General features: G+C 41.5%; 1 protein-coding gene across 3 annotated transcripts; it reads right to left on the bottom strand.

Moving 5' to 3' along the window:
• Window positions 1-83: 83 nt before the first annotated feature.
• On the bottom strand, window positions 84-25,088 carry nexn (nexilin (F actin binding protein)). 3 transcript variants are annotated; one of them, XM_061778869.1, is made up of 15 exons: window positions 24,882-25,088; window positions 23,455-23,787; window positions 23,169-23,366; window positions 21,190-21,274; window positions 20,968-21,116; window positions 14,520-14,720; window positions 14,274-14,447; window positions 12,709-12,900; window positions 10,825-11,016; window positions 8,880-8,924; window positions 7,358-7,552; window positions 6,989-7,210; window positions 1,375-1,563; window positions 934-1,291; window positions 84-795 (listed from the first exon to the last, which is right to left on the bottom strand). In XM_061778869.1, exons 1-15 carry the CDS (start codon window positions 25,071-25,073, stop codon window positions 782-784), a joined length of 2,739 nt encoding a protein of 912 aa, XP_061634853.1. In that variant the 5' UTR covers window positions 25,074-25,088; the 3' UTR covers window positions 84-781. The 3 variants fall into 3 exon arrangements, with proteins under 3 accessions (XP_061634853.1, XP_061634852.1, XP_061634854.1); XM_061778868.1 differs by lacking the exon at window positions 84-795 and having other exon boundaries at window positions 899-1,291; XM_061778870.1 differs by lacking the exons at window positions 84-795; window positions 8,880-8,924 and having other exon boundaries at window positions 899-1,291.
• Between the last annotated feature and the right edge of the window lie 469 nt (window positions 25,089-25,557).

Below are 25,557 nucleotides of genomic sequence, written 5' to 3'. Positions count from 1 at the left end.
TAAAAAAATAAAGATTTCCAAGGCAAACTAAAGTAAAATATAGGTCTGCAGACCTTGCTCATATAAAAAAAGACACCAAGTGCTGCTATTGTTGTTTAATTTATTAAAACATTTTCTCATATGATGTATCACAAAGAAGAATACGAGCCTATGCTTGCTTTATTATCAAACCATTAAATAGTTACCTACCGTTCAGCACAACAGCATATCAAATGTAACAAGAGTATTACACTTAAAAATAACTTAAGGGGCATTACAGAGGATGAATGTATAAATGAACTCTTTTGATTAAAATAATGATACCATTTTTTCCTACAGCATGCCACTGGCTTGACGAAGTCATCACATCCGTGTCAAGAGGCTCACTCCTGTGGATTTATATTTACTGTAAGTGATAACTATCATGTCACTGACACTTCAGGTGAGCATCACAACAACATCTGCTGGTATGTTGAAAAAGACACAACCACATCATGAATTAAATGGTATGATATGTCAGAAGATCAAAGTAACATGGCAAACCTATGGGACTACTGACTTATACAAGAATCTTATTGGGTGTTTTGGCACAGGTCATATCCTATATTAACAGGGAGTGCAGCTTTCCAACTGATTAACAAGTAAACATTCTGCAATTTTGTGTTTTTGTGTATCCCTCCCCTAGGAATGCCGAGCATACCGTTACTTGCTTTCCTCTGTTTTTTGACCATGAAGGACAAATGAGTTGATGTTTTTTTTAAAGGACAGACAACAGGGAAAGTTTCCAGCAAGTGGAAGAGCCTCAGTAGTCATAAGCTGTAAAACAGAAAGAGAGGCGCTGTTACCTGTGGCTCACTTAACGAAGAAGAGGAGCAAGTGGTCCACTTTGAAAGGAGGGTGGAGTGCCAGAATGATGTTTCATGCAGGCATGCAATCACACCAGGGTGGTCTTACTTTCTATTGTGAGGATGCAGGTGCTCGCCGCCGTGCCTCGGCTGTTCACTGCCTTGCACATGTACTCGCCCTCGTCCTCAGGGAAGGTCTCTGGCAGGTAGAGGCAGTATGTCTCCCCTCTCTCGATGTACTGATAGTCTTCACAGTCTTGGAGCATCTCTCCCTCAAACCACCATGTCACCTCCGGCTTGGGCTCCCCAGTGATCTTGACGGTGAAGCGGACGGGCTCCGAGTCCACCACTGACTGGTTTTTGAGAGGTTTTTTGAACCACGGGGCGCCCGACCTGGCATGATCTTCGTCGTCCTCGTAGGAGCCATTAACAATGCTTGCCTCATCCTCTACGTCATCTTCCTTTTTCTGTGAGTGGATGAAAAAAATAAATAAATCATCGACTACCATAGCATTCTTGATACCTTAATTTCTAAATGTAAAAATCATACTTTTTGGAGAGCAGCATCAATCTCCTGTTGTTCAAATTGCATTCTCTGTAGCTTCTGCTCCTCTATCCGCCTTCTCTCCTCATCCTCTCTGGCTTTGGCCATTTGTTCAAACCTGGCTCGCATGTCCACCTTCTGTTTGAATGGAGACTCCTCACCTCTTGCTGAAGTCATTTGGCTTTCTTCTTCTTCCTAAAAAACAGCAAACAGGAAAATTATTGTACTCCTTTTCCAATACATGGTACACCTTCCACTAATATAAACACTTTTCCATTTGTAAATGCAGGTACTGTACTAGCCGGATGTCCAAGGGCATCAAGCCATTATCGTAAGGACAATGTAAATCAATGCTGATCCATCATTGGTCAAACTGATTTGTCATTTTAAGATTTGAGGATGCATGACTAGAATTAACAAAAGTACAGTAAATACACATGCTAGACACCACAGTCTCCACTTAATGCTACCTTTAGTTTCTTATTTGACAATTAGTAACTGTAGGAGATCCGCCTTCTTCATAAACCCAACCTGAGCCCTAACCCTAACCCAAACCCCTCTAAATGTTTTTTTTTTATTTTTTATTTTTTTTTAGCATTTTTCATTTCGACTGACGCACTCAATGCAGCTTGGTTTTCAGTTTCGCATGGTTCTACTACAAGTACTGATGTTTTTTCATTGGCAAAAGAAGGTTCCAGCAGGGGTTCCAAGCACTCTGGGTCAATACCATATATTGGTGTCATTTTAGTTGCGGGTTACATCGTAGTTACAGTTTTCTCTCGGAGGTCCGTTAAATCCTGTGACACTGTGAACCCATAAAAAAGTATGATCGCCTCATATTATTACATATACACAACAAATTGATGGACGACTACTTTTGAAATGACAAGCCATGGGTGGGACCAAGTCATTGCATTGCAAGTCACAATTAAGTCTCATTGCAAGTCTTTACCCTCAAGTACGTATATATTTATATATTTAATATATTTTAAAATCCATATTCATTTATCAAAACAAATTTGATAAACAAGTGCATTGAACCTGTATAACAAAACTAGGGGGCTGATCAAAGTGAGTAGTAGTAGTAATAGTTTTTGCCCCTTCAAATCCGATAGATGGTATGTTTTCAGTTATTCTATGAAAATTCTATGCTACGATTTACTTTTTCTCATTCTATTTATGAAGTTACATTAAACAGACCTGCCAGAAATGAGAATTTGCATCTAGTAGTGCTGCAATTAGTAATCAAGTATCCTACTGACAATTCTATCAAGTATTCAGATAAAATATATTTTTGTTTGGTTAAAGAGCAATTATTATTACACAAGAGAAAATGAAACATTTCACTTAATAATGAATGTCCAATTGGTTTCCTCTTTTAGATAATCAATAGTATTTTTCTTAAATTTACATTGTGCATATAGCAAGAAACTGCAGTTTTTTTTGTCTTCAAACATTTCTAGTGAGGCAATTTCAAACACAAATACAAATAAATTAAATACTAAAATAAATAGATTTCAGTTTAAACTTGGCATTTCTTGTGAAAAAAACCCCATCAGGAATTACTTTAGAAAAGAGAAACACAAGTTTGTCATCTTGTTATAAAGGCACACTTTTATCCAACTGTGGTAGCGCTGTCATAACACTAGGGTTACTGGGTAAAAATATGACATCAAAAAGAGGCGAAGAAGAAACGGACACGAAGAAGAATGTCGCTTCATGTCGAATAGTTGCTAGCTCTGTGCTGATCGGTAAATAAAGTGAATTTAAAAAGAAATACAAAGCTGATTCTTCAGAACACCACACTGACTAAACCCAGACTGTCATGAACAGGAAGCCCAGACAGCGCACGGCCGGCCCGCCGTGTAACTGCATTGCCGTGAAAAAGTATTGCCCCCCTTCTCAAATTCTCATATTTTTGCATCATTTATCCACTTTAATGTTTAAGATCATAAAATGTATATAAATATCAGACAAATATCACCCAAGTGAACTTAAAATGCTGTTTTTAAATGGTGCTTTCATTTCTTAAGGGAAACTTACCTGGCCCTGTGTGAAAAATTATTACCCTTTGTTAAATCATTAATTAATTGTGGCTAATCACAATTTTGGTTCATTTTCACTGATCACACCCAAGCCTAATTACCTACAGACCTGTTCAATCAGGAAATCACTTAAACAGAACTTGTACCGACAAAATCAAGTCGGACAAAAGGTCTAAAAAAATTTCAACATGACTTTTTCACATAGGGCCAGGTAACTGAATAGTTTTTTTTTTCCTTAATAAATGAAATGGCCATTTAAAAACAGCATTTTAAATTCACTTGGGTTATATTTGTCTTATAGTTACATTTGTTTGACCTTAAACATTAAAGTGGAGAAACTATGCAAAAATATAAGAATTTGAGAAGGGGGCCAATACTTTTTCACAGCACTATAGTTGCGTGAGCACTCATAAAACTAGCTGCTAATGCTAACGCGAACAAGCATATGTGACGTCAAAGCTGCACGATTACCACAATGCAATGTGGATTTTTTTTCCGTAATAATTAATGTGCTTATTGTTACGTTGATTGTCATTTCTGTTAATGTTACCAGTTCTTCGTGGAATATGTACCTTATGTAACTGCCACATTTATTGTTGATTTATGTTGCACCGTTTTTGTTTGTTTGTTTTCATAATAATAATAATAATAATACATTTTATAATTAATAAAATCATTACTTTAGGTAGTCTTTGAAAGAGTGACCTCCTGGTCAATTACTGTACTTGAGTGTGCCCAATAGGATCTTAACTGTTAAAAGAAATAAACTCTATTTAAGTTTAGTATGGCGGCACACTTTCACCTGTGTGATATCTGTTGAGAGCATCAATTTAATGGTTATATCATTCTGAAATTCCTGTAATAAAACAAACTTTGGCATGCTGAGCTATTGAAAGAGAGCTGCAGAATGTTTGTTTCTCAATACTTAGGTAAAAGGGGTAAGTCTTTTCAAGTCAGTGAGTCTTGAGTCTGAGTGAAGTCACAAGTTATTAAGTTATTGCTGTTCGTGTCCAAGAATTGTGACGTATTGTCAAGCCGAGTCTTAAGTCATCAAATTCATGAGTCAAGTCCGACTCGAGTCCAAGTCATGTGACTCAAGTCCACACCTCTGTTGCAAGCCATTCAAAAATGTTTGTTCAAGTACTACTCTATTTATTGTAAAAGGGTTATTTGTAAAAAGAAATCATTGCATTACGTCTTCATTATTAAGAGTGAAGACAATTTGCAATTTTGGAACAGATTTTAGCAAAAAACATGAAGTTGATGCACATGATTTGCTATTGCGGGCCATATAAAATGATGTGGCGGCCCGGATCTGCCCCTCTGTCTTGAGTTTGACACCTGTGATATAAGCCATTGTTTATCACTAATTGGGAGAACAAATTCCTCATTGCTGTGTCATTGTAACATTTAAGGATGCATGGTTAAGATATGACAAAAATAAACACATGCTGGATGCCACTGTCTACGGTCTACACCTGTGATTCACAAGCGAGATGCCGTGGCACACTCGTATTCTGCCTTGAGTGATCATCAGGGGATAAACTATCCAGTTTAATTTAATTTATCCTAAAATTATTTATTAGTTACAAATCTTTGCTTGTCTAGCTATCTATAGTGGGGCATTTAAAATAGGGAATGTCGTCAATCATTGCCAACTGTGGGCCTGTGAAGCCCTTTGAGACTCTTTTGTGAGTAAGGGTTATACAAATAAACTTGACTTAACGTGACTATCGATGCCAGCGACATATAGTGACAGGCAAAACAATTAAATGCTCTTCCATTCGATGGCACAAAGTACAATAAACCTGTGTATCCACCTGTTGCCATTCATACAACAAATAAGCAGAGGCGGCGGAACCGGAAGGGCACTGGGGGCACGTGCAACCACACTTTTTACCCAATGTGCTTCTATGTGTGTGATGTGCCCCTTTTCTCCGCCACAGTGCCCTTTTTCAGGACCAAAACATTTCATTCAGAAACTCCACCCCCACACCGTCGACGATTGGATTTCGGGAGGAACATTTGTCTATCAGTGTGGTGTGATCACCCCCCCACCTACCCCCAAACCCAAAACATGATGAAAAGTATATATTAGAAATCCATTCTCGCTTTAATATTTTTGTGCATCTTACTTCGACTGATGCATGGTTTTAAGTGGTAAAACTTTGTGGTGGAAAACTAACCGTCCCGAACCAAGACAAGTGCAGCTGGTCGGTAGTTTGCATTGAAAAGACGTATCAGATTGATTGAATTACAGTAGGATATTTCTGCAGAAGCACATGCTAAATCTATATTTAACATGTGCCTCACCACACAATGCCTGTGAATATTCTCATCCAGGTCATTTAATTCTAAGGGCATTGACTCAATCGCAACTGGACTGTTCTGTTTGTCTTAGAAAACATTTCGCCTCTTATCCGAGCAGCAACAAGGCTTAGTTCGGAAGCATTAGCCAGTGTTTGAGTTGAAGACTCAACTATTTATGCTCCAACTTGGAGGTATGCCCCACACCACATACAGTGACAGCAATCGGGGGAAAGATGAATACGGCCAAATACAGGGATATCCTGGACGGAAACCTTCTCCAGCATGCTCAAGTTCACCTTCCAACAAGACAATGACCATAAGCACACAGCTAAAATAACAAAGGAGTGGCTACAGAACAACTCTGTGACTGTTCTTGAATGGCCCAGCCAGAGTCCTGACTTAAACCCAATTGAGCATCTCTGGAGAGACCCGAAAATGGCTGTCCACCAATGTCCACCATCCAACCTGACAGAACTGGAGAGGATCTGCAAGGAGGAATGGCAGGGGATCCCCAAATCCAGGTGTAAAAAACTTGTTGGATCATTCCCAAAAAGACTCATGGCTGTATTAGCTCAAAAGGGTGCTTCTTTTAGCCATTCAAACTGAGGACTCTGCATCTTTTTGCACAATTGTTGTTTGTTGTTGTTTTTTGTCAATGTCTTTATGTCTCCAAAGTGTTCTGTAAATTGACTGTCTGTTGTACTAGAGCGGCTCCAACTACCGGAGACAAATTCCTTGTGTGTTTTGGACATACTTAGCAAATAAAGATGATTCTGATTCTGATTCTGATTCTGATTCTACTAAATACAGAGGAAAGGGTCTGAATACGGCTGTGTAATATTTCAGTTTTTCTTTTTTAATAAATGCAAATATGTCTACAATTCTGTTTTTTTCTGTCATTATGGGGTGCTGTGTGTACATTAATGAGGAGGGGAAATGAACTTAAATGATTTTAGCAAATGGCTGCAATATAACAAAGAGTGAAATATTTAAGGGGGTCTGAATACTTTCTGTACCCACTGTAGGTGATGTCGTAAGCCCCCTGCTCTGTTCAAAGATAGGTGGCCAGTGCAAACACTGGCTCGTACATCATATCTAAGCCTTGTTGCATGAACTGATGAAGCCTGCTCGAATGAGAGGCAAAATGTCTTCTAAGACAGACAGAACAGTCCAGTTGGGATCAATTCACCACACAATGTTCGTGAAATGACCCCACAAACATCTGTAGCACCCTAATAAATTATTGAGCTTGTGGGTTGTCTTACCTCCTGGAACCGTTCAGCTTCTCGCTCTTTAATTTCATCATCGACGGCCTTCCTTCGAGCTCGCTCCATGTCAATCTTTTTCTGAATTTCCTCATCAGTCAGCTGCTTGATCTTTTCAAACTTGGACTTCAGGTTCTTGGCCTGGATGGAGCCCGTCCTCTTGAGCTTCGTCAACTCTTCATACTCTCTGTTTACAACGTTGGAGCTTTCATTCACTTCTTCCTGTGAAATAGAGAAAGATATTAATTTGCTTTCCCTATACCTCATTTTTGTACAAAAGTATTGGGACAGCTGGCCATTACACCTACTGGAAATGGAAGACAATATGGAGTTGTTAAGTGTACATTTTCAAATCTGATTGAGGCTAACCTCGCCCATCTCTTGTCGGAGTTGCTCAAACTCCTGCTTCTCCTGCTCTAATTTCTGTTTGCGCTCCTCCGCTTTGCGTCTCCTTTCGGCTTCCTCCTTCTCCTTCAACAGCTCCTCAAAGTTCATCTCCAGTTTTCCCGGGTGCAGTGCCTCCTGCGATTCGGTCCTCACCAATTCACCCTCATCATCTAGAACCTGCACACATAGATAAAATGTCTAAAGTCAGAGAGCAGAGTCCCTGCATTTGATTGTAATTTCTACCAACAAATACATATGATAATAGACATGATAGTTTTGAAATAAGATTTTTCATGATTTTTTACAATATAATTTTGATAGTTATAGCTTACAGCTAACAAAAAAAAAAATAATTTTTAACATAGAAACTAGGTCAGAACTAGCCTCGGGCCTTGTGTTTAATATATAGGTTTTCCTCTTTGAAGTGAACTACTGCAACGATATTTTTATTGTGATGCACCTGTTGTTTTGGTAGCGCAAACGTGAAATCTTGTTGCATAAAATTATACATATTGTTATGTTTTTCCAGTCTTTCGTGGGCCTAACATGGCAGTAGCATTACCAAAAGTACCGAAAAACGAGTGAAGTAAAATGGCTGCATGTTTAAACCATCATCGTCAAATAATTCATATACCACCTTTTTCAGACCTTTTTCAGAGCGATTCCAGTACAATTATCCATCCATCCATCCATTTTCTGAGCCGCTTCTCCTAACTAGGGTCGCGGGCATGCTGGAGCCTATCCCAGCTGTCATCGGGCAGGAGGCGGGGTACACCCTGAACTGGTTGCCAGCCAATCGCAGGGCACATAGGAACAAACAACCATTCGCACTCACAGTCATGCCTACGGGCAATTTAGCGTCTCCAATTCATGTATGTTTTTGGGATGTGGGAGGAAACCGGAGTGCCCGGAGGAAACCCACACAGGCACGGGGAGAACATGCAAACTCCACACAGGCGGGTCCGGGGATTGGACCCGGGTCCTCAGAACTGTGAGGCTGACGTTCTAACCAGTCGGCCACCGTGCCGCTCCAGTACAATTATTCACTCAGTATTCACTGATACCGAGTACCACTAGTACTTTTGATACATAATATTTCAATTAACACTATGACAGATAATTTTGAACAAAGACCATTCTTAAATTCTTTCTTTCTGACGCGCATGATAATTCACTGATGTGTCCAACTGCTGCAGTGTAGCGCCAACTACTGGTGAGGAGGACTTACTCGATCTCAGATTTTTTTTTTTGCCTTAACTATCGCTGGCTGGTATCTGCAGCCTTCACGGATACCCTTTATGGGCCTGATACTGATACCTGGTATCGGTACTTGCCCATCCCTATAATTCATAGTCATCAAGCATTCTAAACGCAATCATCCTCATTTCTTTGTGTAAATATGCGCTGTATACTATAAAATAAAATGTGTTTTTCTCTAGAAAAACCTTTCCATTTACGTTCATTGGGCCAAAATGCATTTGAAGTTTGAAAAAAAATATCTTACTGTTTCATCTCCATATGAAGAGTTGTCATGATCCAGGCCGGGGCTCTTAAAGAAATAATTTGGACAAGGGAACAACACAGAGTGGGCCATATGAGCCCATCAGAATAAAATACATCAATTGTTTATAGTTAGTTGGAAGGGTTGAGACAGATATTAGCTTGAAGCTTGATTAAAGTTGCTTCTGTCAAGGTTCATTGTGACGTGACAGATATTGAGTGTCTTATGTGTCAGTGCATAACAATTACTCGAGAATTAAAGGTCCCCTTCCATCATTTTTATAATTTTTGATGTCCTTTTATCGGGTTTGCGAAATAAATTAGGTTGGAAATGTCCAAAATGGCGGCACGGTGGCCGACTGGTTAGAACATCTGCCTCACAGTTTTGAGGACCGTGGTTCAATCCCCGGCCCCGCCTGTGGGGAGTTTGCATGTTCTCCCCGTGCCTGCGTGGGTTTTCTCCGGGCACTCCGGTTTCCTCCCACATCCCAAAAACATGCATGGTAGGTTAATTGACAACTCTAAATTGCCCGTAGGCGTGAATGTGAGTGCGAATGGTTGTTTGTTTGTATGTGCCCTGCGATTGACTGGCAACCAGTTCAGGGTGAATCCCGCCTCCTGCCCGATGATAGCTGGGATAGGCTCCGGCACGCCCGCGACCCTAGTGAGGAGAAGCAGCTCAGAAAATGGATGGATGGATGCCCAAAATGTCCTTTTTCAAGCTATTCTTGTTCGGCTGGGTTTCTCATTAATGCCTTTGCTCTGATTGGATCGCTCATCTTCCCCAACTTAAACATGGAAAGCAGCTTGCCTCTTTTTGGTCCACATTACAGCATCTGATAGCATCTAGAGGCTTGGCGCTGCCAAACATTTATAGCGATCTATGGTTGTGAAGCACAATTCACCAAGCGTTGGATTGTTGGCCCACCAATAGGGAATGTGATCTGAAAGGGGTTGTGGGTGAAAATTAAAAAAGAGGGAGATATTTTGACTTCATGCTCATCATCCGCTCCTATTCATTTGAAATGAACCTGCTGCAATGATCATCGCTGCCGACAATGAATGCAAGCGTCGCTATTTCATCCATTGTTACATCATAAATTATGAATATAGTTAAGTATTGTTGCAAAACACAACGTATGTAAACTTTATACACTGTATTTCTATGGCTTGGCAGTAGCTGAGACTTGTTCAATTAAAACCTAAAAAGGCTGTGTTGCCGTTCAGTTGAGTTGAGTGGGTGGGTACCTACCACGGAGTGGGCAGGTATTTGAATATTAATTGACGAAACTACGTCACACCGTCAGCGATTTAAAATCCACCCGTTTTGCAAGCCTTATTGCGTTTATTGCCTTTGCATTTAATCATCAAACCGCATAGATGTCAAACTCAAAACATGTCACAGACTCATTTTGACCTATGTTATGCATAAAACAGTAGAAAAAATTGATTCTGATGGAATGGGACCTTGAAATGGAAAAAAAGATTAGGTTTTGCTTGTTTCCTGTTTCAGTTTAAGGCCAGAGAAGGACAATGCAAGTGCATCAACCAAACACATAGACCAATAGGCTGTGTGCGAAATCCCTCCCTATCCACTATACAGCGCCCTATGTAGTGAAATTGCCATTTTGTAGTGCTGTTCGAATGTGTATTGAGTATAAAGCAGGTTATTCCACGATGTACCCTAAATGTATCCTCCAATGTATTTTGTAAAGTAGTTGATGTAGAGCAACACATCACAACAAGGATGGACATAAAGTTACATTGTACACTGTGAAAGCAAGGACGGAATTAACAGCTCTCTCAAATAGTGTTCGAAAGCTATTTCCATTTGACTGATGAGTGAACTATTTAGTCCACACTATAAAAATCATTTTATAGTGATTAGAGAGAAAGGAATGAGTGACTGATTCCAAACACAGTCACAGTCTTTGGTCGTGAGGACTTACCATGCTTTTGCGTGCCTCGGCAAAGACCCTCTTCTCCTCTTCCAGTCTCTTCTTTGCCTCCTCCTCTGCCTTCTTCTGCTCTTCGTCTCTTCTCTGGCGCTCAAGCTCCTCAAAACTGGCACAGATCTTTCCAGGTTTGCTGCCCTCTAGGTTCAATAAGGCCATCAAAGCCTCGTCATCCTCGTCGACAAGCTGTGCGACAACAAAAAACAACTTTTAACAGTCTACTCTACAACATATGGACTAAAGTTTTGGGACACACCTCTGAATTGGTCACTGACTATGAATCACCGTCTCTATCTTCATCATTTAGCTTACCAAGATATACTGTATTTGACAGTCACATACACACAACTTTAGTGAAGAGACCCACAGAGCCCCAGCCAAACCCCTCAAACACAATGGAATAAATTGGAACTGATATTTTCCCGAGTGTTGCTGCTGGCTTGCCATGTCTGTTTTAATTCATTCCAAAGGTGTTTGGTGGAGTTGAGGGCAGGTTCTTCAATACCAAACTCATCTAACCATGCCTTTATGGACCTGGCTTTGTGCAACGGGAACAGACAAGAGCCCCCCCCCCCCCCCCCCCCCCCTAAACTGTTGCCTTAGTTTGAAGCATATATCGATCCATCCATTTTCTATAGCGCTTGTCCTGATTAGGCTCCTGGGTGAGCTGGAGCCTATCCCAGCTGACTTTGGGCGATAGGCAGGGTACACCTACAGCTGGTTACAATCATCGGGCACCAGAGGTGGATCGTAACGTGCTACATTTACTCCGTTACATTTACTCAAGTAACATTTTGGATAAATTGTACTTGTCAGAGTAGTTTGAATGCACCATACATTTTACTTGAGCATTTATGTTAAAAAGAATAAGATACTTTTACTCGGTTAAAATGATCGACATGCCGCTCGCTACTTTTATTTTTCCATTATTGCGTGCATGATCTATTTTTAGACTTCAATTTGACTTTCGTATAGGGCGCCGTTGCGCCGATCCAACGTGATCTAGTGTCATTTGACTCCAATTTACCAATCAGAAGGCACAAGGCAGTCAGATGACCGCACGCAAAGCCTTCGTGGGTCAATCAAAATGACTCCTTTTGGTAAAAAAAAAAATCACCTACGCGATTGTTAACTTTACAGACTCCAAAAACAACAGTTTAATGATGCAGTGCAAACTTGCATAGATTTTTCAGCCTTCTTATAACTTGAGAAAATACCTTGCGGTAAGTTGCCGATGTCTCTGTTGTTGTTTTGGCAGTACATCTGGCAACGTTAGCCATATTTAATGGTCATAAATCACTGTAAAACATTTTTACTTCCCACAAGAGTTTAAGCTGTTATAGCTGCAAAGGGTAGACCAACATCATATTAAACCATATGGATTCAGAATGGGATATCACTTAAAATCATATGTGAGTCAAGGCAGGTGAGCGAATACTTTCGGCAATATAGTTGGTGTATGTCTTCAATGAACCTGACGTGCAGATTTTTGGAATGTGTGAGGAAGCCTTTGTACCCAGGGAAAACCCACAAAGGCAGAGGGAGAAGACGCAAACTCCGCATAGAAATGCCTGAGCCGAGATTCAAACCTAGAACCTCAAAACCGTGAGGCAGATGTGCTAACAGTTACGCTACTGTGCTGCCTTGAAAGCATACAACTGTCCCAAATGTTAAAATAAATGACATGATCCCAATTCAGAGGAAAGTAAGCGGTCATGAAGGATTCAAGTATTGCTTAAGAAGTGTGTCTAGAGTATAAATTGTATTTTTAAAAACATGGAACAACTGTTCTAAGGTGTTAGATAATAACAGAGAGAATCTAATTCTCTTTGCACGCAGATGATACTTTAGTTGTATTCAATTGCAATAAATATTGACCATGCTCTTTCTGGCTTCAGCGAAAGCTCTTCTCTCCTCCTCCATTCGTTTCTTGGCCCCCTCCTCAGCTTTCTTCCGCTCCTCCTCGACCCGTTCCCTTTCAAGTTCTTCAAAGCTCAACCTCAATTTTCCAGGTCGGAAGTTCTCCTTGTCGTCCGGGGATGGTGCCTGAGTGCCTTCCTCCTCCTCTTCCTGGAAAGACACAAACAGGTTGCATGTACTAACCATGCAGAAGAGATCCACTCACTGGCCACAACATTAGGCACACCAACTTGATAAGGTCCAGTACAAAAACTTCTGAACTGTGGTAACATTTTGTTTTAAGAAGTTAAAACAGGGCGGCACGGTAGTCGACTGGTTGGAGCGTCTGCCTCACAGTTCTGAGGACCGGGGGTTCAATCCCCGAACCTGCCTGTGTGGAGTTTGCATGTTCTCCCTGTGCCTGCGTGTGTTTTCTCTGGGCACTCCGGTTTCCTCCCACATCCCAAAAACATGCGTGGTAGGTTAATTGACAACTCTAAATTGCCCGTAGGTGTGAATGTGAGTGCGAATGGTTGCTTGTTTGTATGTGCCCTGCAATTGGCTGGCAAAAAGTTCAGGGTGTACCCTGCCTCTTGCCCGATGATAGCTGGGATAGGCTCCAGCACGCCCGCGACCCAAGTGAGGAGAAGCGGCTCAGAAAATGGATGATTGGATAGAAGTTAAAACTGTGTGTGTAGTTCGGTTCTACACCAAACTCCAACCACATCAACAAACCCGATCTATACACTTTGCTCCTGTGCCCTGCCTGCCCCCCAGATCTTTTAAATGCAATACACACACCCATCCCCCCCACCGTTTTTTTTTTTTTTTAATGCACAGATCTTTGTGGAGTGGTGGGATTTGGGTTGGGAAGGTTTGGCTGTGGAGCAGCAATGCCCGACAGCCCTACCCTTCCCCCCATCCTCATGGGCCATTCCAGATTTTTTAGCACTACACCACTAAGGGGCCACTTATTCAGAGGATAGGGCCACTGACTGCCAGTTGGCGGTGGTGGGGCACATAGGGCGGTGGGGTTTGGTTGGCGAGAGGGGTGGCTTTGGGCCCCTGCCTTTCCTTATCTTTCTTTCTAATGTCCTGTCTTTTGTTGTCTTCTCGTCCTATATTATTTAGTTATCTTTTCACTGTCTCTCACTTGTTTTTTTTCTGTCACTCCCCTATAAAACTTTGTTCTGTCCGACTAAATTGTCAATAATAATGCATCAGAATACAACGAGCCACAGTGGCATCTTAAAAACTCCACTGTGGCACAGTAAAACAGTTCCGGCATGAAAGGGATACAGATCCTCCTATCTACTTGACCTAACAGCCGAACAGGACAAACAACTAACAAAAACACACACAAAAAGACAAACCCGTTTTATTTAATATGCCCTGTATTCATATCTCAATTGGTAAAACAGTCATTATTTTTATAGTCAAATGCAAACTAATGGAATCTTTGATAACATTAGATTTTGTCCAAGCTTATTTTATCAGGTCTGTGGAACCAAAAAACAAAAAAACTGTATTAAATTTAAATTTACCAATCCCAATCGGGCCTCTTCAAAAGCTTTCTTCTCCTGTTGGAGGCGACGCTTGGCTTCCTCTTCAGCTTGCTTTCTTCTCTGCTCCTGCCTTTCCCTCTCCAGTTCCTCAAACGTCATCTTCAGCTTTCCCGGAGACATCTGCGCCTTCTCCACAGTCTTCTCCTCTTCCTCCTAAAAGGAAAAAAGGTTTGAAGCTAGTTCTAATACTAAAGCTTGATTATTAATTGGTCTTTATGTCTTAACCTCTGGGACAATCGAGCGCCGCTTGGCCTCCCTGAAAGAGCGTCTGTTTTCATCATAGCGTCTCTTCTTTTCTTCCTCAGCCGACTTCTTCAGCTCCTCTTCTCGACTCTTCTCCATGTCCTCAAAGTTCATTTTAATTCTGCCTGGAGCTCGCGATGGCTTAGCAGGAACCACCCGTACCAGGATGGTGTCATCTCCTTCCTATAATGTACATTTTTTTATCATTAATCCTGTGTCAGCCATGAGTCAAAAGCTTTATCAATTGAACATGGCACTATTTTACTGAGTGATTTCATTTTCCATAATGCTGTCAGGCATATTGGCCTAGCGGTTAACACGTCTACCTCACAGTTCGAATCTCGAACATGTTCTAGTGTGAATTTTCTTTATATATATGCTCGCTTCTTTCTACATTGACCTCCACCAAAGTTAAACTGTTAACAAAAGAGGAAAAACTACAGTAGAATATCACTCAAGCGCAGACTTCTGCTAAAGTTGAACTATTGACAAAAGTGTTTGCGAGAGCGGCAGTTTATACAATAAGCAGCACACTAACAAAAAAGAGATGCCATTGAATGGACTTAATTGTGAAGCCACAAACAAACACCAATAACAGGGAACTCTGTCTTGCCATCAACCTGTTAATTTCTGTTGCACCATCAATTATTGTCTTTGAAACACAACGCAAATTTATTTATATTTTGCATTTCATTCACAAGGTAACTCAATGTGCTTTACATGATTAAAAGCAATTTAAAAAAAAGAAAAAAACAGCTTATAAACATTTGAAACAAAGAGAGAGTGGGGAAAAGTACGATTAAAACAGCGTACAGTGCAAGAAATATTTAAAAGTGGAGATGCTCTAAAAAGCATGAGAAAAAAGAAGAGTTTTTAACCTGCACTTAAAAACATTCACACTTGGGGCTGACGTCACTTCTGTTGGCAACTCATTCCATTTGTGTGCAGCATAACAGCTAAATGCTGCTTCACCATGTTTGCTTTGGACTCTGTGCTCCACTATTTGACCTGAGTCTGTTGATCTCAGAGCCCTACTGGGTTTATATTCCATTAGCATTTCTTTCATGTATTCAGGACCTAAACCATTTAGTGATTTCTAGACCAGTAGCAAAAGTTTAAAATATATTCTAAAGCTGACTGGTGCTAGTGTAAAGACTTTTGAATTGGAGTAATATGCTCTGACCTCTTTGTTCTGGTCAGAACACAAGCTGCAGCATTCTGAATGAGTTGGAGCTGTTTAATGCTCTTTTTGGGCAGTCCAGTCAGAAGACCATTACAATAGTCAAGTCTACTTGAGATAAAAGCATGGATGAGCTTCTCCTGGTCTGCTTGGCACGTGCAAGCCTTCACTTTGGATATGTTCTTCAGATGGTAGGAGGCAGTTTTAGTCATTGATATGATATGACTGTTGAAAGTCAGGTCGGAATCTATCAGTACACCAAGGTATCGGACTTGGTCTTTGGTGTTTAAAGAGCGTGACTCCAGGTATTTACTAACAGCTATCCTCTTTTCTTTATTGAAAAAAACTATATCTCAGTTTAGTAGTGGTTTAATTGAAGCAAATTTTGGCTCATTCAGTTATTTATTTCTTTTAGACAGTGACACAACGCCTCAATTGAACTGTAGTCATCTGGAGACACTGCTAGATATAACTGTGTGTCATCTGCATAGCTATCCATCCATCCATTTTCTGTGCCGCTTCTCTTCACTAGGGAAGTTTAAAATTCCTGGAGCCTAACCCAGCGATCATCGGGCAGGAGGCGGGGTACACCCTGAACTGGTTGCCAGCCAATCGCGGGGCACATACAAACAAACAACCATTCGCACTCACATTCACACCTACGGGCAATTTATAGTTGTCAATTAAACCCTACCATGCATGTTTTTGGGATGTGGGAGGAAACAGGAGTGCCCGGAGAAAACCCACGCAGGCACGGGGAGAACATGCAAACTCCACACAGGCGGGTTCGGGGATTGAACCCCCGGTCCTCAGAACTGTGAGGCAGACGCTCCAACCAGTCATCCACCGTGCCGCCTCTGCATAGCTATGATAGTCAAAATTAAAGTTCTGAAGAATTTGACCCAAGGATAGCATATACAGGCTGAACAGGAGGGGTACAAGAACTGAACCTTGAGGGAACCCATAGCTCATTGCCATTCGATGAGATTGAACACTTCCAATGGTTACAAAATAACGCCTTTCCTCCAGGTAGGACCTGAACAATTTAAGGACTGTTCCATTTAGTCCTACCCACGTTTCCAACCTGTTCAGCAGTATATTATGATCTACCGTATCAAAAGCCGCACTGAGATCCAACAAGACTAGAATTGACACATTTCCTGAGTCAGTATTCAACCTTATATCATTTAGCACTTTGATTTGATTCTATAGTGTGGTGAGTTAAAAAACCTGATTGAAATTTGTCAAAAATTTAAGTTCAAGAAATGGCTAAGTTGATTAAAAATAACTTTCTCAAGAATCTTGGCTATGAAAGGGAGATTTAAGATGGCTCTATAGCTTGTTAACATGGAAGCGTCCAGCATTCTATTTTTTAGAAGAAGCTTAATGGCAGCTACTTTCAGAGCTTTAGGAAACTCGCCTGACGGAAGTGAGCAATTGATTATTTGCTGCAAATCAGCTAGCATAGACTTCACAATAGCTTTGAAAATGTCAGAACATAAACAACAAGCCAGACTTAATTACACAAATATATAAGTGTTAGATAAATTGTAGAAGTTATCATTTATTTGCTTAGCTTGCATTAGTATTATGGACGATTTTAGATGTCTCGCCTTCGAAAAGATGACTCAGCATCATCCGATGGAAGGGCGCCTGGACCAAGGACGTGATCGGATGTGGTCGGGTCGGGACAAGTGTTGGTCCAATATATGTCGTGTCTTATTGTTTAGAATACTATGTCTGGGAAAAACCCTCTTAGTATCAAATATTTTGTGTTGTGTCTTATTGCTTAGAACATTATGATTTGTAAATCCCTCCTATTTCAAATAAATGCAGGAGCGAGGGGGGGGGGATTGTTTAGAGCGTGTTGAGAGGCTGTGATCTGAACAATCTCCCATACGCCCTCCTCATGAGAAAAAGAAACCAGCGTCTTCATTCCTTTTGTGTCTATTTTTTATAATGTTGGGTAAGATAAATCCAACATTAAATTGGTCCTTCGAGCCGGATGTCAACACACCCGAGGATTCCAGTTGTGGAGCCGACTTCCAGTTAAGAGACCGTGGCCACGGCAAGTAAGACCCTTTACGGACTAAGGGTCTGAATTACTACAGGTATATTAGTTTCAAAAATAGGTGCAAACTTGATTGCTCATAAAAATAGATAGAAGCTGAGCTACTGTCCGGGCGCACCCAGGATTGCGTCTGCAAATGTGCAAACTTGCTACACAGTTCATTTTGCGCATTTTGGGAGGAGTATATGCAAAATGCAAATAGATACATTTAGCAACCGTAATCGGATTTATCAAAACGAACAAACTGCGATGGATGGTTTAGCATCTTTAAATAGCTTGTCTCCAATGCAGCCCTATGGAGGGCACAAGCCAATGCAAACTGTAGGCCGGTCCCAAGCCCGGATAAATGCATAGGGTTGAATGCAAGTGTCAATGATTGTTTGTTTATATGTGCTCTGTGATTGGCTGGCGACCAGTTCATGGTGTACCCTGCCTCTCGCCCAAAGATAGCTGCGATAGGCTCCAGCACGCCCGCGACCCTCGTGAGGATAAGCGGTACGGAAAAGGAATGAATGAATAGTCTTTGCCTAGTGGTCACTGATGGTGGAGAGCCTTGGAACTTTGACATAGCTGTCATATCACATTACTACTACTTGACTAATAATTATTTAAACATACAACATTTTCCTACAAATGTTCCTTTACTTTGGAAAATGTCATGTCAGTCACACACATAGTTGTGTGGCTGAGAGTGTTAGGGAGAGAGAGTAACTCTGTTGAACCAGTGTGACCATTTGCAGTGTGTCGATGTGAGTGACAGTCAAAGATAAGACAGTCTAATTCGGTCACACGGTAAGGAGGTCTTCAGCCACCAGGAAGTGTGGTAAACTGTTGGCAGTCATATGCTGTCTACACCTCGCAGCTCTGGGAGTGTGCTGCCGCACTTGTTTCTACATGAACAGGTCAACTCTAAAACTTAGCCGGACACAATAGAAATAGATCGATAGATAGAAATTACTGGCTGCACGCTTACACAACACTCCATACACTTTTGTTTGATACATCCCATTACAGATACACACCCTAACACAACAAATGCACAACATATCAACATACGGTGCGTTGGGAAGTTCACTGCACCCTGGAAACCTCGGTAACTCAGTGTGTTGTTAGTGTGTGTGTGTGCCGCTTAATACAGGCAAAACTGACACATTCAATATGGCGGATGTACTGACCTATCCCTACCAATAGCCAACACGTTTATTAGTATAGCTATAGAAAATGGAGGATGCTCAGTCTCTGAGTGCCACAATCTCAGGGCGCTGGGGTAGTGCCTGACTGAATTTCCGGACCCCAAACACCGAGACGAAGCTAGGATTGGTCCGAGACTGCATGACATCACCACAGGAAGCAGTTTTGGCCACAAAACACGCGTATGAAAGCTTGCTCGGTCTCTTCTGCCTCCACGCTGATCTGAGGAGATCCCAGGAGAGCCCAGCGCTGAACCTTCACCAACCTTATTGTTTGACTTTTTATTTTCGAATAAATTGTTAAACTTTTCATCCGACCTAAATCATTGAAGTATTACCTCGAGCAGAATAAAAGAACCGGGCAATAGAGGTTTGCACGATCAGCAGGTTAAACGTGGACCACAACTTTTCTTTGTTCTCTTTTCCTAATCTCTAACAACACAGACGCCCGCTTGGGCCAGGACATCCACTCCTTAGTGGGACTGAGTCGGCCAGCGGTGGACCTTGCTGTTGGCGAGCACAGAGTTTGTCCAACCTGCTCCTTGTTCACCAAGTGCGGCTCAGCAAGAATTCATAAAGCTCGGCGTTTGGAAGCCTCAGCCCCTCTGTCCCGGCTGAGAAAGACACACACGCCCGCTTGGGCTCGCACCACCGCTCCTTAGCGGGACTGGGTCGGCCAGCGGTGGACCTTGCCCCCGGGGCGGCAGCGGATCTTACTGCTGAGCCCGTGGCAGTGGCGGACCTCCGGTCCAACGCCACAGCTCATCGCCGGGCCGAAGTGGTGACGTAAACTCGGCGAGCACAGAGTTTGTCCACCCTGCTCCTTGTCCACCAAGTGCGACTCAGTGGGAAAATGTAAAGATCGTGTTTGGAAGCCTCACACCCCTCAGCCTCGGCCGAGGAAGACGCACACGCCCACTTGGGCTCGGACCTCTGCCCCTTAGCGGAATCGAGCCGGTCAGCGGCAGAACTTGATGCCAGGGCGGCAGCAGATCTCCCCGCAAGCCCACGGCGAGGTCTGTGTCACTGCCTCAGTGTTTCACCGTTTTGCTTTTCAATGTATTTTAATCCTCTTGTTTTGAGCCTTGCATAACGCCGCATAATGGCGGCTCTCTGAATGAAAAAGTAAACAAATACAGAGGTCTGTTAACCAAACAGCTTTCGTCAGGAGTGTCAAACTCATTTTTGTCACGGGCCACATCACAGTTATGACTTCCCTCAGAGGTCCGTACGACTTTGGACCCATAAATAATAAAAGATAACCTCATATACTGTAATTACAGTATACATAACACATTGATGAATAACCAGTTTTGAAATCAGAAGCCTATAAAAACATGTTTTTCAACTATTACATTTGTTTTTAAAGGGGGATTGGTAACAAAGAAATGCTTTCAAATATCTCAATGGTATTCCACCAGAACACAATTAGCGATTTTGATTTGCTTTCGCAGGCCACATAAAATGATGTGGAAGGCCGGATCTGGCCCCCGGGCCACGAGTTTGACACCTGTGCCCTAATGGTTCTGGTTTGGTGAATAAAAACACTATTGTTGGTGTTACTACCTCTAAAAAGAAGGTTGTTTTAACAGTTTTAACAAAAACTACCGGACAGATTGTCAAGCTAGTCAAATTAGAAGAAGTCCTTTTTTCAGTTAACCATGAGAATAAATGTTTTATTTGATACAGAACCTACTGCAGGTAATCTCATGAACTTGCTATTAATATTGTGTACTGTAGTCTAATATAAGACTAGAATGAGGGTAAAGACGTAGCATGTTGATGGGTTCTAATCACCTGTCTGGCAACATTACATAACCATTACAGACTGTCTGAAGGCATGAAAACACACGTAACTCGCGTTTGATGACAAGGCATTTGGTTTTCAGTACACCATTTCTGTCTTAAAAAAAGCTGAGGGTTATGTGAATCATTATAGATTTTACTTCCGACCTTGGACAAAGATCCACTTTCTCAATTTGTACTTACCTCAGCTGCCTTCTTGGCCAATTCCCTTTTGATTTTGTCTTTTTCCATGTTGTCCTGGGTTTCCCTCCTCTTTCTCTCACCTTCCATCTTCTTCCTCTCCCCCTCTTGCCTTTGCTTTTCCATTTCGGCAAACTTCCCCTTCACACTACCTGAGGATTCAATAAGACAAGTTCACATTTTAAGATTTTGTGTTCCAATTCTTTTGGCAACTAAGTGTCTCACCTGTGATTTTGGGGACGTAGGATTTCTCCACCTTTGCCGGCTTCACCTCTTCCTCCTCATCGCTGGAAGCAAGAAGTTCTTTTATCTGCCGAGGATCAGTTGGAAAAAGAGTGAGTGTTTACACTTTAGACGGGATCATCTCCTCAATCGCTCAGGAGCCATGCTGCTCTCCGCAAGAAGAGGCCTAATCCCTGATAATAAGTGGGTCATGTGACCTGCAGGTAGGCTTTTGATTGGGCTGTTGTGCTGACAGCAGATGAGCATACTGTGTGTGTCCAGCCTGGCCAGTTAGTGAAGGGCAGGGGACATGAACATTTGTTCTGCTTGAGTATCACTGCTAATCTGCTCTCATCCCAGAGTATTAATGCTTTTATTTCACCACTATCAATCTCGGAAACAATTTTTCTCAACAGGACATCTGTATCTCTGGCATTTTAATTTTGAGTCTAGAAAATTGTTATTCAACATTGTATGCTGGTCTGTTATGCCAATATCCATCCTTCCATTTTCTATTGCACTTGTGCTGGCCACCAGCCAGCATTGTTTACCTCTCATGAATCTTGGTTCCACTGGAATCGGCCTCTTGTTTTGTGACCTAATAATCAATGTTTAACCCTTTTTTTTTTTTTAATTAAACACTGGAAATTCAAAGAAATAAGATAATTGGGTTTTGCAGAAAGAAGCACAGTGGTGTAGTGGTTAGCATGTCTGTCAAACATTTGTGACGTTAGTGCCTCGAATCTCAGTTTCGGCATCATGCACTCTGTGTGTGTTTTCAAGGGTTATACTGTACAGGGTGTCCCAAATCACTACAGTAATCCCCCATAAATTGCTGGGTTTATGTTCCAGACCACGCGCGCAATAAATGAAATCCACAATAAAGAAATACCCTATTTAAATACACCCTAGGTTTGTTTTTATAGCATTTACAGCACGTAATTTTTTAAAGGTCTTTAAAAACACTTTTAAAACAATACAAACACATTTCAACGCATAAACTATATTGAGAGATAGCAAAAGCAATGGATAAAATGAAAAATATTTAACAGGATACAAAAGCAGAGCAACAATTGTAATAACAATAATCTGCCATATAGCAGGACCGCGAAGCCTGAACCACAATATAACGAAGGATTACTGTACACACATTGGTTTTCTATATCGGCCATCAACATTTGACAGTTTAGGCTTTGCAGTTTTTGTAAGTATATGGATTAGTGCTGCAAAATTGCCGCCTGGCAAGACGCTTTTCTGTCCCTGTTGTAGTTCAGCGGCAGGTTGAGAAGCTTTATGGTTGTCACACTGCTCCAAGACATTGTAAAGTTTATGCCATCCTTGGCAAGTTTCTCATTGCAGGATCTGGTCTTGACAAACCATGTAGTGGAAGGCATGAACTTCTGCAGCAACCGTTTTCACACAGCCAGGAAAAGTATATCCAGACGGCTGTAATGGAACTGCATCAAGAAAAGCCCCATTTAGGGGATGCTACAGAGTGTGATAAAGCTTACTTCAGGTTGTCCGGCATCATAATCTTACACTTGAAGCGAGAAAATAGCCATGGATAGCGTACTGCCACAAAGCTTCTCAAATTGGTGTTGGACTGCATTCGGGAAAAGAAAAACATTTTTTGGAACCCTGCACCAATGTCAATTGTTGAGCCATGGGCAAGGGAATAATAAGCTTTAAAAAATTGCAAATCCCCAGCTATTCAAATGCTGATGGCCTCACGTCTCTCCGAATGATACCTTAAAGGAGACAGAAAACAGGAAGTGCATAGGGACTTAAAGTCACGACAGATTTTAAGTCAGGCATATGTGAGTGTATCACAAAAACACATACAATTATAATGTTAACAGAGAGCAAACAATGTGTGTTATATGTCGCAGGGTCTCACGGGTAGTGGCGGCCTGGTTGGGCCGTGCCATCCATCATGCCATGCAGGTCACACTCGCAGGTTAATGGGCTTATCAGGCTTTGACCTGCTGCTTCCTACGGTTCCACTCCCTCTCCTTGATGTGCTGCTCCTTCCTCTTCTGCTGCTCGTCCTTGTTCCTCTGCCGGCTGCGCTCCTCCCTGGCCTTCTGCATAGCCTCAAACTTTCCCGTCACGTCGCTCTTGTCTTTGTTCGTGTTGGGTACGTAGCTTCTGGCCACGAGCTTTCTGGATCTGAGCAGTTTCTGTAGTATAAAAATGGACCGATAAGAAACTTGGTGAAGCTACGTGATTGGTGAACATGAATGGTAATAGCTTTTATGGTTGTCTCACCTCTTTTTTAAGCATAACATCAGAAATATGATTTTTCTCAGTTGTGTCAGGTGGGGCTTCCTCCTCCTCCGCAGCCTTAGCGGTTTTCCTTCTTCTATTCTTATCACCACTAGCCTTGTCCCTTCCCTTCTGTTCCATGCCATTCATTTGTCCCTTACCAGTCGTTTTGTCCTGCGCATTTGGCGTCTCCTTACTTTTCTGCTCATCATTCTTGGCCTCTGCGTCACTCGCATGTTCATTTTTAAGACGGACAGCTTTCATGTCGACCACAGCCTCAACTTGTGCCACCTCAGCCATTTTTGGACCACAGTGACAAGTTGGTTTTAATGTGAGCTGCAAAACAAAAGGAGAACAAAACAAAAATAAAAAAATTTGAAACCTTTAAAAATATGATTCGACATAAATGCTACAATAAAAAGCTACTAATTTGTCCACAATACAATTTTTTTCCAGGTTCTTTTGTGGGGCATGATTTTTCATGGAAACTCCACCATTTCAGCAAAGAGAACTGCCCCATTTCCGAGTATGTTGGGGAAGACTTCAATAGTAGCATAGTGCTGGCTGCTATCTATAGCCCATTTTGGGGGCTGGGGTGACATGTGATCATTGCTATTTCTGCTGAGTGATAGGCAGTTGCACAGAGCTTACACTGGCACCCACAAGCCTTTGACAAAATGGCCAGACTAAGGCCCAGACTACTGGATGGACTGAGGACCGTCAGTCGGCCATCACTAAAACCGCCACTGTTTATTAATGTCCTTAACTACTTTGTGCCCAAGTCGGAGGATCATTGTGTGGTGGGATGCGGTTAATTGGTAAACAATTTATCATAAAAACTAAACTATTGTTACTGCAGACTCAAGGCCCAATGTTTAAAATAATTATTGTGTTATAACTTTATTTCAATCTTTGGGATATGTTCATATCTATAAATAATAACATTTTCAGCGTCATCATTACTGATTGGCTAGGATATTTCATATGGTTTTCCATATAGTGAGGCCTGTGGAATCCATTCATGAGCTACCAAATATGATTTATTGCGCTATAAAGGGTCAAATATATTAACTTTGTATAACCTTTACACTTGTCTGCAGTCAAACCTGTAGTATTTCTAAGTGGAACATTATTGTTTATTGTAGCAGAACAACCTTCCAAACGCTACATTGAGACACAGGTACAACCATAAGCTATAAAATTCCACTAAGAAGGCCTGTTTTTGGATAATTGGCCTTTTCATTCAAATCAACACTTTTTTTTTTTTTTTTTTCCAGTTATTCCCCTCAATATAATAACACAAAACTGTACCTGCATAACATTTACAAGCTACATTTAGTGTTAAAATTTAGTGTTGTAGTTTTCTTTTGCCGTATACATATACATGTAGCTTCCAACATATTTGGGATAAGATAAAATAGCGGATTTACCTCTAAGTGGCTGTTTTTGTTTTTGTTTTTTTTGTTTGGTTTTTTTTCAAGAAGAAAAAAATTATAATCCTCGAACGCGTCCGTGGGGAGCCAAAGGCGTCCAGTCCGCTGGTGCACAGAAGAGTGGAATGGCCGCTGTTGGTGACATGCACTTTCCATAAAAAAGTTGGTGACTTTCTCGTGGATGCGCATTCCGCGCTCGTGCCCGTTTCAGCTGTTGCCTCGCGCGCGTGAACGCGCACACACGCTCGTCCCGATTGCATGCAGTCGCAGCTGCAAAAATACATGGAGCCTAAAATACAAAATCCACATATCTGCACCCTTGGATTGTATGTTGTTTATTTTAATATTCACGTTATCATTATTTTGGCTAAGTGTCTTACTAATGTTGTCATTAGTTTTGTATGAGTACAAATTTAGTTTACTTTTAGCCGTAATGCAGTGTCTGCAGTTAAAGTTCATACGGGTGAGAAAATCAATCTGTGCAAAATTATTGTGAATTAAAAGCTTTTTCCGAGATGGATTACCTTTCATAACTGGAACAATATAGCAGTTTAGTAGACATGTTATTAGGTCTACTTGCACAAGCTAAGGAAATCCTACACAAGAGTTAATCTAAATATAAATATGCTCAGTTTGAATTGACACTGTCAGAGATATTGATTTAAAAATATGT

Source organism: Phyllopteryx taeniolatus, chromosome 7, assembly GCF_024500385.1.
Source record: "Phyllopteryx taeniolatus isolate TA_2022b chromosome 7, UOR_Ptae_1.2, whole genome shotgun sequence".
In the NCBI taxonomy this organism is placed as follows: Eukaryota; Metazoa; Chordata; class Actinopteri; order Syngnathiformes; family Syngnathidae; genus Phyllopteryx; species Phyllopteryx taeniolatus.
This window is presented reverse-complemented; position numbering and strand designations above follow the sequence as displayed.